This window comes from Ischnura elegans, chromosome 5 (genome assembly GCF_921293095.1).
Source record: "Ischnura elegans chromosome 5, ioIscEleg1.1, whole genome shotgun sequence".
NCBI lineage: Eukaryota > Metazoa > Arthropoda > Insecta > Odonata > Coenagrionidae > Ischnura > Ischnura elegans.
The window spans coordinates 131,988,917-132,004,313 of record NC_060250.1 but is presented as its reverse complement, the minus strand read 5'-3'; the positions used below and the strand labels follow the sequence as shown (position 1 = coordinate 132,004,313).

At 42.4% G+C, this 15,397-nt stretch overlaps 1 protein-coding gene and 1 long non-coding RNA gene across 2 annotated transcripts in view; one reads left to right on the top strand and one right to left on the bottom strand.

Moving 5' to 3' along the window:
* Positions 1-7,313: 7,313 nt before the first annotated feature.
* Positions 7,314-7,682, bottom strand: LOC124159785 (vegetative cell wall protein gp1-like). The gene has a single exon (XM_046535703.1). The coding sequence runs from the start codon at positions 7,680-7,682 to the stop codon at positions 7,314-7,316; it is 369 nt and encodes a 122-aa protein (XP_046391659.1).
* A 42-nt stretch (positions 7,683-7,724) lies between these two features.
* Positions 7,725-15,397, top strand: part of LOC124159571 — a 152,579-nt gene continuing 144,906 nt past the window's right edge. Inside the window, exon 1 of the long non-coding RNA XR_006864975.1 lies at positions 7,725-7,788. This is a non-coding gene — a long non-coding RNA (uncharacterized LOC124159571). The remainder of the gene's footprint in view (positions 7,789-15,397) is intronic.

Sequence of the window (15,397 nt, the reverse complement as noted above, 5' to 3'; positions counted from 1 at the left end):
AAAATTCAATAGGCTATGATAAAACCAGTATCATTGTTATCAAAAAAGTTAATGATCTCATTGCACCAGTTTTTACAAACATAGCAAACTTGAGTGTGATAACAGGTGAATTTCCGAATGAATTAGAAACAGCTTTAATAGTTCCAATTTTCTAAAAAGGTGATAAAACTAAGGTTAGCAATTATAGATCAATATCATTATTGCCTATCTTCTCGAAAGTCTTGGAAAAAATTTATTAAAACTTGGCTCTTACATGTCTTTAACACCAATAGCTACTTTAGCGTTCGGCAATTTGTATTCTTAAGAGGTATGAGTACTGAAGATGCAATTTTACGCATCTCCCTTCCATCTCTTCAAAACAATCGCTATTTCGGATCCCTTTGCTAACTGGAGGATAAGATATTCGTATCCTCAGTCGGTCATTCTCACCCATCGCGCATTTCAACCTATTTATGTCAGTCTCCCATCGCGTTGCTCCCTCCACAACCCCTTCTGCAATAGGGTGCTTTCCTATTATTTTTTATTGCCTAAATCGAAATATTATTACTCCTGGAGTACGCATTTCACCGTTTAGATTTTTCAATGACGATATCTATTTTCCGCGATTAAATGAAAAGTGAAAATTTTCAAGCGCGCGAAAACGCGACGGCAAAGTATGAATACTGGGAAAAGCCCGTGTGACGTACTTCTGGTTCCCGCTGTCGCCTTATGAGATGACCTTGGGGAGAGGCTTTGAGCGCTGATACGATGCAGGCTGCTGGCAGGTCGCAGAGTCCTTGCTAGCAGGTAACACTTGGCTTAAATAAGGAAAATTAATACCCTATCAAACGAATACTTTCCGACCCTAGGCAGTTTTAATAGGTGATTATTAAGACGTTTCCCTGAGCTCTGTGCCTCATGCATGCATTTGTAATCTCAGTCGATGTAAAACTGCTATCTACTCGTATAGAAACTAGGTCCCTGTGACGTCACTCGGAGTGGCATCGCATGGGCGCCAATCTGGCCTTTTTCAAATGAGGTTAAAATTGACCATTGCCATTCGTCTAAACCGGTATTTCTAAAAACAAATAATTTGTCATCATCATCACTGGTCAACAATCCTAGGATTGGTTTGACGCAGCTCTCCTATCAGCTTATCTTTTCACACCTACGTATTTCTTCTCTTTCACATCTCTCTTTACTTGTTCCATATATTTTGTTCGGGGTCTTCCTTTTCCATTCTTGCCTTCCACTTGTCCTTCGACGATTGTCTTCATCAGGCCATCATGTCTCAAGATGTGGCCTATAAGGTTGTTCCGTCTTCTTATTAAGGTTTTCATGAGGCTTCTCTTCTCTCCTACCCATCTTAGGACTTCCTCGTTACTAACTCGGTCGATCCATTTGATTTTCATCATTCTTCTGTAGCACCACATTTCAAAGGCCTCTATCCTTGCTTTCTCCGCTGCGGTCATTGTCCATGCCTCACTTCCGTATAGGAGCATACTCCAGATGTAGGTTCTTATAAATTGTTTTTTTACTTCCATATTTAAGTTTCCCGCTGTAAGCAGGTCTCTTTTTTGGCGGAATGCTCTCTTCGCCTGGGCTATTCTGCTGATAATTTCTTTCTTGCTTCTCCCGTCACTAGTTATCTTGCTTCCCAAATAACAGAATTCATCCACCTCTATCAGTTTTTGCCTCCCTATTTTAATGTTGGTCTTCACTTCTTCTCTTCTGCTGCATACTAAGATCTTGGTTTTCTTCGTGCTTATTTTCAGTTGATATCTACTCATTACCCTACCCATATTAACCAGAATATTTTTCAAATCCTTCTCTGTTTCTGCTATAACGGCTATGTCATCGGCAAATCTTAGCATGCTAATTTTTTCTCCATGGATATTCACTCCCAATTCCTTTTCTTTCATTTCATTAAGAGAAAGATTGAAGCAGTTCAGCTTAGAACGCTGAAGGAATCGATGATATATGTGTTGATGCATCGCATGCGTCAAATGTTGGTGTAACTACACCAGTTAATAATTTAACAATAATTTGTAATGCAGGTTTTTTTCTGGAAGGTTATATTAATGGCTTTTTCAATGTAAACGTTGAAAATTACGGGTGACAATGTACAGCCTTGTCGCACTCCTTTCTTAATTCTTGCTTCTTCACAGCTGGGCCCTGATTTTATCACGGCTACTTGGTTTTTGTATAAACTGTGGATGATTCTTCTGTCATCATAAAGAACCCCAATTTCCTTTAGGATTCCAAGCATTGTGCTCCAATCCACGTTGTCAAATGCTTTCTCTAAGTCCACAAACGCAACGAATGTTGGCTTGTTCTATTCCATTCTCTTCTCTATGAGCAGTCTTAGGGCCAATATTGCTTCCCTTGTGCCTTTGTTTTTTCTGAATCCTAATTGGTCCTCATCCAAGTACTCTTCTGCTTTTCGTGCTATTCTTCTAATTTGTATATTGTGAATACACTAATGGTGGGCAAAGAATCGCAGTCACATCCTTTCGTTTTCTTTGATGAAGGAAACTACCCTATTATTCCTCCTAACCTATCTGTGTCGGTGCATGGCTATTAAATTCTTCCCAAATTCTCATTTATATTTTCCATAGGCTACACTTTTCTTCATCTCTCTTCTTTTGTGATGTGACTTCGTTAATTGACCCTCCATCCTCAATCGGACGAGAATCGTATAAAAAATTTAGGAGTGTGTATTTTCGAAAAAGTGAAATAAGAATCAAAGGAACAGATATTTAATCTTTGAGTGTTGGTTAAGATGTACGCCTTTATCAGCCCTTTCCTACTCGCCACGCAGTGAGATCGGCAGTTGTCTTTAAACGACCGCTATCGGAAAAGGGTCTCTCCTCCAGGCGATGAAAAAAAAGGAGCGGTTTGTTTGTGGAAGCGAGAGGGTGGTTGGAAGGGGAGGAAGGTGTTGGGGGGGGGGCGGGGCGGGGGTGCGTAAACGGAATGGGGGAGGGAGGAACTTTATAAAAAGAAGACCTGTTGCTCGTTGGTGCTTGGGGAAGGGGTGGCGGTGCAAGACATCTCCGGCAGGGGTGGGCGCAGGAGATAAGCCGTTGGCATGCGTGAAGACAGGAGGAAGTGAGACGCGCGGAGGGAGCTTTTCATTTTTATTATCATACGCGCGTACATGCTGTGGAGGAGGCGGAGGAGCCGTGTGGACACAGGAGGCGAAAAAGGAGGGAGGTGGTGGCTTTTGTTTTCTCTTTGTGAGGGTTGGGGATGCCAGAGGTTGTCATCCCTTGTGCTTCGAGGGGAGACCGATTTCCTATCTGAGTGAACGACCCGTTCAACACTTATTCTGGATCGCTAAAATCGTCCAACCAAAACGTAAAAGTGACATTTATAAAATCATTCAACGCTGGTTAATATATAGGTACGCCTTTCATAGCCACGAAACGAACTTTAGTAACTTTGCAGTCAGTTATTTTTGACAATATTCAGAGACTACTGGAAATCGTTGTGTGGCGTGTTTACTTTGTTGTTGGCGTTATTATGTGTATTTGGCTATAGTCGCTGTTTTATTGCATTGAGTGTATTATTGCTCTTTTTGGTCAATTGTATTTGAAGTGGGAGTTTTCGTTGTAATTCCAGAGCATTAGTTACAGGAAGAGCAGGGATGGTAGGTCGGAGGGAAACCCAGCGCCGACATTAGCGCTGCCGAAAGCCCGTTAACGAAAGGCGCCAAGGGAACCACGGCTTTACGTCCCATCCGACGGACGGAGTGTTGGAATTGAAGTGCCCTTCACACTGCACTCTATTAGGGGTTGGGCAGTCTACGTAAAATCTCCACCACCGTCAGGATCTGAACCCGGGTCTGCGGGACATGACGCCAAGTTTCTAGTCTCCTGACCAGCCCGATCCACTTTCGCATCTAGAGATTTGAATAGTTCGCCAACTTTTATTAATTATTGTTTTTATATAGAATTTCAAAAATAAGGAGCACCTTAGTGTCCCATTTTTGGATTCGTCGTCTAAATAAAATCCTCTTCGCGGTGAAAAATTGGCGATTTTACGTAACCCTTGGAAAAAATATGTTGATTACGCCACCAACTCTTTCTGAGCGGGTCACCGAGTCCCCTCAACTCCTATACACTTCGCTTGGTCGATGGAAACGAAGAGGTATTAAAAATGTTGGCGAAAAGCGGAGCCATGTAAAAACAAAAACAAGAATAAGGGACAAATGTGCTGGCCATGTACTGAGACATAGCTTACATAAAGGCTTGGAAGGGATAATTCTAGTGGGAATGGTGGAGGGCAAAGATGCAGAGCATTGGATACAAGATATGAATGATAGGAAGGGAGGGTTGCCCGAAATGGAGAGAATGGTGGAGAAAGAAGGAAACAGGATCCTACGACCTTCGAAACGGGAGAAAGTATATCTCCTGAGCTTTGACGCGCTATGAAATGACCCTCAACAAGGAGAGAATTAGTCTCCATCTGGCACAACAGACAATGGAAATTCTATGCACTGCTATCGTTCGGCCACATAAGAGCACTTCAAGTGAAACACTGCGTCCGTCGGATGGGACGTTAAGCCGTGGCCCTCTTGACGCCTTTCGTTAACGGCACGCTAATGCCGACGCTGGGTTTCCCTCCGACTTCCCATCCCGGCTCTTCCTGTGAAGTTATCTTTCGGTTACCTACTCCAAATACCATCTCGATGCAAAAAGCATGATTATTTGGCTGTCAAGTGCTCTCTGTTGTCGGAATTATGAGCCGCAGCGCGCGCCAGCGGCTATCGTAGAGAGGTGGGGAGCTCACAAGAGGAGAGAGATTATTAGGATTGCCCAAACTATTCTCCGCCGCTAATGCGCCTTCGATCCTGCCGTAATGATCAACTCCCGACTCCCTGGCGCCTTCCCTGTGCTCCGAACACGCTACCCCTCTTGTACGAACTGATCATCCCTTCGGAATCCAAAGAGTGCATTGAATTGAGCCTGTTAACTGCAACGTTCGCCATATAGATCAACCGCATTTGTGGCGATTCACGTGATCGTGCATAGTGATGAGCGGGAGACGTGCGCGATCACTGTGAATTGATTGATCGATCGATAGATTTTTGTCAGCATCACTCCTACCAACTTGGCAGTCTTTTCGGACGATCACGACCGAGATCATTTGTGGATCATTCGCGATTGAGATCGGTGGCTTATCAGTCGAGACCCAAGTTTATGATCGAAGTAAGTCGTCGTCATTCAATATGTACCTTTAGAATATGCATTTCACCATAGTCGTAGATAGTCATTACCTTTGGCAATCAGTGAAAATTGTGTCTATTTGTATCTACTTTATTTTTAATGAGTTGGCAACGTGTACAACTAACTTTGTCAGTGGACGTGTTGCAAAGGAATTTTTGGAATGTGATTAAGAATAAAATAAATGAGCTTTCGTGTCCATATTAAGCATCGAGTCCTTTGCGTTGTTATCTTGGAACCCCTGTTTAATATACCTACCACTACTGTTTCAATTATCACTACCCCTGTCTTAGCCTTCGAACGGAAAGAGCTACTACTAGCGCCCTTTCCGTAGACCTTAGTAGTCTAACGGCTCGTTTATCGCGTGTGCTGCATTCCGTAAAGACACCTTAACAAAGTACCTGCCCAAAGTAACGAAATATTTTTCGGTCAAACCTCGCCCAACTCTGCTTTGCTATCGCATTGGATCATCTGGGTATATAAGCCTTCGAGCAAGGAAAGTGCTGAATCCCCTTCGCTTGAGGAATAATTGGGATGGGTTAGCACTACGACGTACCCTGACTGACGAGAGTGCTAAGCTAAGGATTGCGGCGATTGAAGCCCACCCTCCTCCCCGTTCATGATTGCGTCAAGCTGTCGGAAAACCGTTTTCGGAGGTAGTTCTCTTCCAACTTCAATTTGCATTAGGGTTTCCAAAAGATGGGCACTTCCTAAAAAGACCGTTTAAAAAAGACGACTTTTCATTGTGCTCGAAAGCAATGTGAAAAAGCGTTGATTCAGTGACTTGATGGATGGCGGTTTTCATGGCATATGGCATTAATTTAATGCCCTGAATCTAATTTTCATATTTTTAACACATTTTGACATGATTGGCTCCTTCCGTGGGTTTCTTCGCTAGTTTTTTTAATGAGATTTCTACAATATGTGCTTGTTCGATTCCGTGAGTTGACGCGATTTTACAGGCACCATTGAAAATACTTTTCACAATGACGCTACATTTTATATATCTACATCTACATATTACCCTGCGAGCCACCTCTAGGGTGTTTGGCAGGGGGTAATCAATCACCAGTATGCAGCATGCAATTGGATTCCCGCATGCACACCACACGGTCCAAAAAACGTCACGTATACTAACAAATTGTGCAATAATATGCTGTTGGAAATAATAATAGAATTAAGAAACATGCATTAAGTTTTACATAGGTTAGTAGGCTACACCACAAAGTCATCTAATCTTTTTGTGAGTCATAACGCTGCCGTTATAATATCTTATTTTTCGTGGAAAAAAAGACATTCTGAATCTGTCTGTTCTACAGTCTATCTCTCTTATTTTATATTTCTAAGATCTGATCTTCCGAAGTATGTTGGCGTTCGTAAGATATGGCTAACTTCGTCAGAGAAGACACTGCTCTTGAAATCGCCATATCCATATGATAACTAATTCATGGAAGTGATAATATAGCAGTGTATGTTCTCAGGAGCAATATAAAGTAAATGCACTGAGGACATGCCTTTCCTGAAAAAATTTTATGCAAGGAAGTAAAAAAAAGTGCGGAAAAAAGTTTTACATGGAAGAAAGTTTTTTATTCGTTAACCCCTTGCGCTGAAAAGACGAGTTAAGCTCGTAATGAACTTCCGATGCCAAATCATGGAATGACGGTAGTGTAGGTCATCATCGGATTTTCATAGTTTTAATACATTTTTAGGGCAAAAAAATCAATAATTTGAAACTTTAATAATGTAAATGAAGAACATGAACAACTTATATTTCATGAAATATGATTTATTGGAAGTATTCAAATGATATTATGCGAGTAGCGATAGGTGTGTTCTCGATGAACGTAACTAGATACCTCACCATATGAAATTATAATCACTTTATTTCATTGTTGATTAAAAACAAAAAAATATCATTTCAATGCCTAGCATTCTTTTTAGAAAGAATCAAAAATAATAAATTGAGGATAGGAGCGCCATATTCAGAAAATAAATTTTAGTGGAAGGGGTTAAAAAATCTATCATTTCCAATCTGTAAGATTTCCGGTCTTCGGAAATGGCCAGTGCTTGCTAATTAAGATGCTACTTCCAGTGTAACAGCGGTCCTCATTTCTCAACAGTGCCGCAGTGCGAGCAGCTTTGGGAGGCGAGCGCCGGAGCGACGGCGGCTGTCATCGTGGCGGCGGAGGGCGCGGCTGAAGGCGGCGGGCCGGGTGCAGGGAAATGCGCAGAGGAGCGTGAAATGGCCCAGCAGGGCGTGGAGGGCCAGAGGGCGGAGGAGGACGCAGCGTCCGTCGGGGAGTCCGCCGCCTCCGAGGCCACGGGGGGCTGGGCGCCGTCGACGGCCTCTCGCGAGGGCTGGAGCGGAGCGGCGGGGGCGAAGGGGGGAGAAGAGGAGGAAGAAGAGGAGGAGGGGATGGAGGTGGGGGGCGAGGTGGAAGGAAGAAGAGGAGGGGGCGGGGAAGAGGAGGACATGGAGGAGGAGGAGGAGGGGGAGGAAGCGGAGGAGGAGGAGGAGGAGGATGAAGGTGGAAGGGGGCACGCTGCGCCGCTCGATCTGCACACCAAGATGGAGCCTCTGGTAAGTGCACTGTTTCCATTTACTTTTACAGTATCGCCAAATTGGTAGTGGCGCGTGTTGCAAAGGGAGAAAAGCGTTTGCACGGTACACTTAATTTTATTCTTGACTATAGTCTATTCACTTTATGTTTGCGGTTGAGCTTTCGTAAGAGCACGGACACTATCGGATGGCTTCGCTGATAGGGAAGGGGTACTAACAAGAGAGAGAGGAGGAGCGGACATAACGTTGCCAAATTTATATAGCCGCCTCCTCTTATCACTGAAAACGTTTGAGTCATGGGTAGCCACAGGAATTTTGGCCCCGGCGTCGAGACAATATACCTACTAATTCGGAAGGCGTTGGGGATAATCCTTTCACAGAAGCCCATTACATTGTCAGCTACCGCGCTGAATGAGGCACCGTTGGTGGAAGGCGTACTTAGTCGCATACAAGGAGAACGCGTGAGGTTTGGCAACACTGCTTCACGATGTTCACTCCGCGGAGGTCTGAGAGCGACTGACTGAGGCCACGCCTACTGTTTGCTGATTGGTAAAGACAAAGTACATGTCGAGAAACTTTCCCTCCCCTCATCTTCACTTGCTTTGGCCACACCAGCTCACCCGCAGGCATAAAATGAACAGAGTATAACCACTGGGGATGGTCGGATCGGATACATCGGATCCAAAGTCACGGAAGACATCGCATCTGGATCCGAAGTTTTGAATAATAGCTTCAGTGAATGCAATAAATAAGGGTGGAAAGAGTTGCGAGAGAAAGAGTCTCTCTTCGAATGTGCCGTCGCATGCAATTCTTGTCCTACGCCACTAGTCAGTGGTTTATCCGAAGATTTTTCCTATTTTCATTTCCAAACCTGAGCGTAACAGTTTAGGTCCTGAGCATGTAAAGATGTTTAAAATAACTCTTGAAAACCTGCAAAAATGATTTTCAATTTATAAAAATATTAAAATGTGTATGAAAATCTAAAAAGCATTCCTTCGATTGTACTTACCCAGAATAAACTTAAATAATTACTTCGTTTAGTAGCAGGAATTTAAAAATACATTTTGATCCGAAAATATCCGATCCGAAAAATCCGGCTCCGAAAATCAAGGATCCGATTCGAATCCGGATTCGAAAAAAATCCTGGATCCGTCCATCCCTACTAACCACTGAATGTTTCGACCTCGGAATGTCATGGTCAAGATGAACTGCACGTGATGCGAGCAAATTTAACCATATTTTGGAGGTTGAGGGGGGGGTGTTTGTAAATTGGGCTGGGGGGTGTAAGTAGTATTGAACAACTTTCTTGTGGAAAAAAGACCTCGCGTGTTCCATTTTAAGTTCAGGAGGAGCGACAGCGAAGGCAAGGAGTGGGAAGTGTAAAAAAAAGTCATTTACAAAAAAATACATTTTGGTTTTGAATAGCCGTTGAAATTTCCAACTGCTCTATAGAGTGTAATTACTTCCCTTTGCTTAGTTTCAAAGAAGCATGGCGTCAAAAATCACTCTTGCGTGTACGGTCCAGCCAATGTTTTGCATATGTTGTGGTTGGATCACCTATCGTCCAGCACTTCTTATGCTACACCACATTTGTTTTAATTGAACCTCGGAATTGCGGTTGGATGTGTTGCGTGGAGCTAACAATTTTCTTCCGAGCATCACGATACCTGTTACCCGGTTCCTCAAAACATCGCTCACCTCTCTCGCTTGTTCGAAACTTTCGTGCCTCTGGTGGGTGAACTAACACTATACTCTCTCAAAATCGTGACGGACACTTTGAAAGCTGATTAAAATGCGCCCAGATTGGCACCAGGCGCCTGCCATGCAATCTCCTTCATTTGCAGATGATAAAAGTCCTCTCTATGGCTTCCGAGTTGGTGGCGTCAAGCTGTTTTCAAGATGACGTTTCGTGGTCTATGCCGATCAAATCTTCAGATCAGGTCTGGGTGCCGACAAGCCCTCTAATGACCCTCAGGGTGGCCGACCAGTAAGACCACCAATCAGCGTCGAGGACCCTGAGATTTTATGAATGAGTATTTCCAAAGTGGCATTAAGTGCATAACCATCATCTCCGTTGAAAATGTCTTCTAATTTTTCAATTGCAATGGCCTCCCGGATGATGTGAGGGAAATAATTCTTCTCAGAATTCTCCCCATCTTTTCATTCGTTTTTTACACACCAAAGTATAGTGTTATGGAGAAGATTGGCCACCTTCTTCCTATGTACAGGCAGAATCCGTGATTTGCAGCCCATGTGAAGGAATGTACGAGATTTCCTGCGGCTGCGGCCAGAAATGCGTCGAGCAAACTAACAGAGCAATCTCCATTCGACTGAACAAACACCGCTAGGCTCTCAAAAGCAAGCATAACGATGGACTAACAACACGTAGAAAACGTGGACAACTTAAAACGTCTTTGACAGAGTAGAACAGGGGGAATTATTATTATAGTATTCTACCGATTAAGGTAGGTTTCCTTGGAGTACTAAAGAAGTGATCTGGGAGCCTCCCTTTCGTTCCAGCACTGCCTTCTTTAATTCACTGTAAGGCCTACTCCCTTTCAATCTATCTAAAAATCATATGCTTTTCCTTCCCCTCCCTCGTTTCCCTAACATTCTGCCCTCTAACAGAGCGAACGGATGGCGTTACTGAGCTCGTTAAATAGCTTAGGCTGAAGACCGCAGAAATTGAGACTGCGCGCGTGTCTTTTAAGGCTTGGTCAATCAAGAATAGATGTCTTTCATAGCGACAAACCGACAATTATATAAAACCTCATCATGTTCCTTGGTCCGACAGAAACTATGACAGAACGAGGCGAACGGATACGAATATGAATTTATGTATCCTCCGAGTAATTGAGGACTTTTAACACTTTGAGTGCCGCCCGCTAATTTTAAAATCCTACATAAAAATCCAGCCATTTTTACTAAATTCGTACATTTTCTAAAACATTAGCATCAAAAATATATTTATATCGATGTGTACTTCAGAAAAAATGGACTATGCTCTTTTTTATGAATGAGTTGAATAACATTTATTGCTAATTTTTAAATATATAATTTAACAATGAAAACCTACAGTTTTTGAAAAATAAAAAAGTTGCGACATATGATGTACCGCCATAACATGCATAATAATTTTTTTATTACGCTCAATTTGAACTATTTAAAGCATGGAAATCATAAAAAAGCATTGTTCCAAGCAAAGCATTATAAATCCTGGAAGACAAAAAGGGTCACTGCACCCTCAACGAACGGTTCTTTCCGCAAAAGAATTTTCACACAAAGTAGGCTGAGAAAAGGGTGCCGGTAGCTACAGAGGAATTTTCGCTCTCAAGACATTAAGTGAACTCTTTTTCCATCGAGCAGTTGATTTTTGAAAGAAGAGAACCACTAAGCAGTAAACTGCAAAAGTACCACGGGCGAAATATCACGGCTTCACGCATACAAAGCCAATTAAATAGAAAGACGTAATATTACGTCCATGGCAATCTTCAGAAAGATTAACAGGACGTAATATTACGTCCATGGCACGCAAGGTGTTGATATTTGCTAGCTGGGACTCATTAGAGGTAGCTACAATAGCTGACACCGCCGTATGAATGCCGTTTGGGCAGATGGCAAATGCAAAGGGTTATTTAGCTGCCGTTAGGTCCTCCAACTTTCATTGAAACAAATCATGTTCATCAGATCTTAAAATCAGAGTTCCGATTGTCCTACCCTTCCATCACTAGGTGATTAGCCTAGCATTAAGAAAATATATTTCAAATACGTCAAATACACGTAAAACATAATTTTTGAAATATTCAGTGAAGGGAAAAAATACTTTCATGGGCCTCGAACCAGCGACCTTTGCGTTTGGAGTACAGTACGCCTTACTGATATGGTGATCACGTAGCAGTTGTTGGGATCCATGACAATTGGTCGGCTGATTGTGTGGTTTTAAATAATATATTGAATGAAAGCAGGAGGTGTTAGTCCGATTTACTACTAAATACCAATGTATATGTATTTGCCTTCTGCGACCTCCCCTTACTAAATCATTCGCCGCTGCCGCAAACTCTGACTCCTTTCCTTCCCTGCCAACCAAACAACCTTCCTCTGTTCCTTCCGCCAACAAAAACCAAGACCTCCTTTCATGGTTCTTAGGCATCAATTCACATTTAAATTCTCTAACTTCAATAGCCGAAAAAAATCCTTTCATACTGTCACACCTTCTCGTTACCCGTTCCCAATAATTGTCCAGGCTACAGGGCTATTTTAAAACTTTTACAGACATTAATCATCAAGTACAATTTACACTGCCTTAATTATTATTCACGACTATGTGCCTTTCCGTACTACGACTGTGTGTCTTACCTTCTTCCAATCACAGGTTTTAAATGGTTTCAAATTGTTCTTGCTTTTTCAAGACAATTGTTATTCCACTACCTGCAAATGGAATTTCAAAAGAGACAAAAAATTATAATAAAATGTGTATATATCTTTTGCTGCTTGTAAAGCACATGTTACACTCGAAGCAAAAGAAAAAATGATATTATTTAATTTTAAAAATTTGTTAAAAATGTTTCACGATCTTTCCTTTTCTACACAAACAATCATTTACTCAGACTACGATACACATGCGCCAATTTTAATTAACTTCTTTTGTAAACTGGCTGGTTGTGGTGAGTTTTGTTCTCACCGGTACAGCTAAAGTATACGCGCATTCGGCGCTGACAATTAGTGACGTCCGAACGACTAATGCGGCAATCATATCGCGGAGACAACTTTCGTAGCCCACCATGTCACTGATCTTTTCTTGTTTTGGTAAGCCCCCTGGTAACTCCTGCCCCCTCACACGCCCGTGGTGACGGATTTCGGGGTAATATGTAGACAGATGTGTATCGTCTACGCATCTTTGCGGCCCACTGCTTATTGCATTGCCATTAGTATTCATCATGTTTTTAAATTATTTCAAAAGCGCTCCGCGTGTTTTCGCACGGCAGTGTACCCGAGCGCGCTCTTTTCTGCCTTTTTTTTCCAAATCCCGACCCTACGATCGTCCCACCCCTTTTTTCACCCTTGGCACGCACGTTATACGGCAATTTTTTTAATCGCCCCCATTCTGACTTTTATTTCCTACCACCAGTTGGCACTGCAATGTTCCCCACGCGCGATTTTTTCAACTCGTGGAATTCGTGTCGGCAAAATACGAAATTAGCATGTGTGAGGCCGACTCGAAAATTCGCGTGCGTTTATATAATGCATGTAGTGTTAAAAAATTCCGTAGGCATGGTTGTTAATATTTCCACGAGTGTCTGAAGTTGGAAGTTGAAGCTTGGAAACAGAATGGCCTAGTGTGATTAACTCCGTTTCGGCTCCACCAGTGCTCCACTATTATTTATATTTATCCGTTGTGCTTAATCTGGAATGTTCTTTCGTGTCGAATTTCCCCCGGGTACCCACAATTACAGACATGTCTATGAGACCTATTGTTTGATGGTGGCAGTCCGGATATTCCCGCGCAAAGTTCTGTGACCTTTGATCCCCATGTGTCCTTCGGAGGTCAAAAACTAATAAGACGGATATGTTTACCTACCGCTCCACTGTTTTGGGCATCCTTGAAAACCTTTTTGTTCGGCGGATTGATCGCCTGGATATTTCTGTGCACACCTCTGTGAACTATGACCACCTTGCGACCTCAGGAGGTAAACAAATCAACAAAGTGGATATGTGGACTACGCCAATCTCTTGGTCACCCTTTAAAACCTTTGTTTGGGGACATATGTTTCCCTTATACTTACAAGCATACCTCTATGACCATTTTTCCCTCCATTATGACCTTCGGCGGTCGAAAAATTAATAATACCGATCTGTGAACAGCACAACTGACTTGGAAACCCTTCTCGTGTCCGAAAACCTTACAATTGACGTCTTCATCGATGAAATTCAGACTTATTTCTGTATCAAATTTTTTAACATTGCAATCCCATAAGGCAAATTTTATCCGGAGTCTGTATGTATAAACATGAAAGAGGATGTGTGTTAGTCTGTCCTCTATGTATTTTCATACATCTGCACATATTGCATCCAAAGTTACTGTGTAGGTGCATTTCATGCTCCCAAGCCCGATAGTGCTTCCTTTGGTCGCGTCCGACGCGTCGTTTCCTCATTACTGTTTGCTGTATCACGTCACACAGCGTCAGCGGCTGGACATCCTGTCGGGTAGGCTAAAGTCTTGACAATATTGAAGGGAAAACATAACTGACAGGATACCGCAATATGGTAGTTTAATTCATCAAAGGAAAAGTAATTCATTGATTGCGATTCCTTACCCACCATTACTGTGTTGATAATATACAAATTATTTGATTTTAGAAATCCCAGTTTAGACGAATGGCAATGGTCAATTTTTACCTCATTTGAAAAAGGCCATATTGGCGCCCAGGCGATGCTACTCCACGTGACGTCACAGGGACCTAGATGCTACATGAGTAGTCAGGAGTTTTACATTGTCTGAAATTACCAACGCATGCATGAGGCACAGAGCTCAGGGAAGCATCTCTTAATAATCACCCAATAAAATGAGGAACTTGCATGGGTCGTAGATTGCTCTAAAAACTATTTTGAATGAGTAAAATGGATGTATTAGCTCGCAAAAATACCTTCAGTTTCTCCATTAAACATGACAAGAAATAAAAAAATTGCATTTAAAATCGAGAAAAATTTCTCTGAGCCGACCACTTCGCGAAGACACCCGAGCGTTGCCGAGGCCAGGCGTGACGTCATAGGTGCCTAAACAACCGTAGGGAGTAGGGAAATACGCTGAGCGCATGGTGTAAAATTTGTTTTGAGGGAGTATTTAGCCGCTCATCGTCACTTTATTTTGTTCTGTTATTCTTGGTCAAGTTTTCCCATTGCTATTGTGCCACGATTATTACTTGAGATATTAATAATGCGACATCGGGACGATGAAGTACAAGCGTTTCACTTCGTATGTTTTAGTTATCAGAAAAATTGATGATAACGTTGCCACTCGTTCGAATAGTACACCTGAAATTCATCTACATCTACATAATACCCCGCAAGCCGCCTAAAAGGCGTGTGGCATGGGGTGTTAGGACACCAGCTTTTTTTTAGGACACCAAAAATTGATGCCACGACCCTCATAGAATTTGTTAAGACAAATTATTTCTATATGTCGGCGGCAAATCGAGATGTAAATGAAACTTGTAATACTAGAGGATAACGATCGTAAGCTGTGCTGTTGACATTAGAGTAAGCTGTGCTGTTGAATTTGGCAGCGCCGAATTAGCGGAGAAGGTAGTCCTATCCGTCCTACGGTACGAATTCACAGCAAAACAGTCTGCACACAATCCACATGTGAGATCGCGAATCGGTTCCGCTGCCAACACACACAAGCTACAACCTATTTCAATAATATAGGTAAATCCATAAACAATATACTAGCATGTACCATAAAAATATGGTGGGAAATAGGCAAATACTCTTATCAAAAACTGGAAGTCTCTGTCACATTCTTATATTCATCACGTACAACTTACAATAACAGAGCTCGTTATGGTGGAAACAACTATTTATTCACTGATTTAAACCCTTAAATTAGCCCACACAAGTGACACAGGTGACT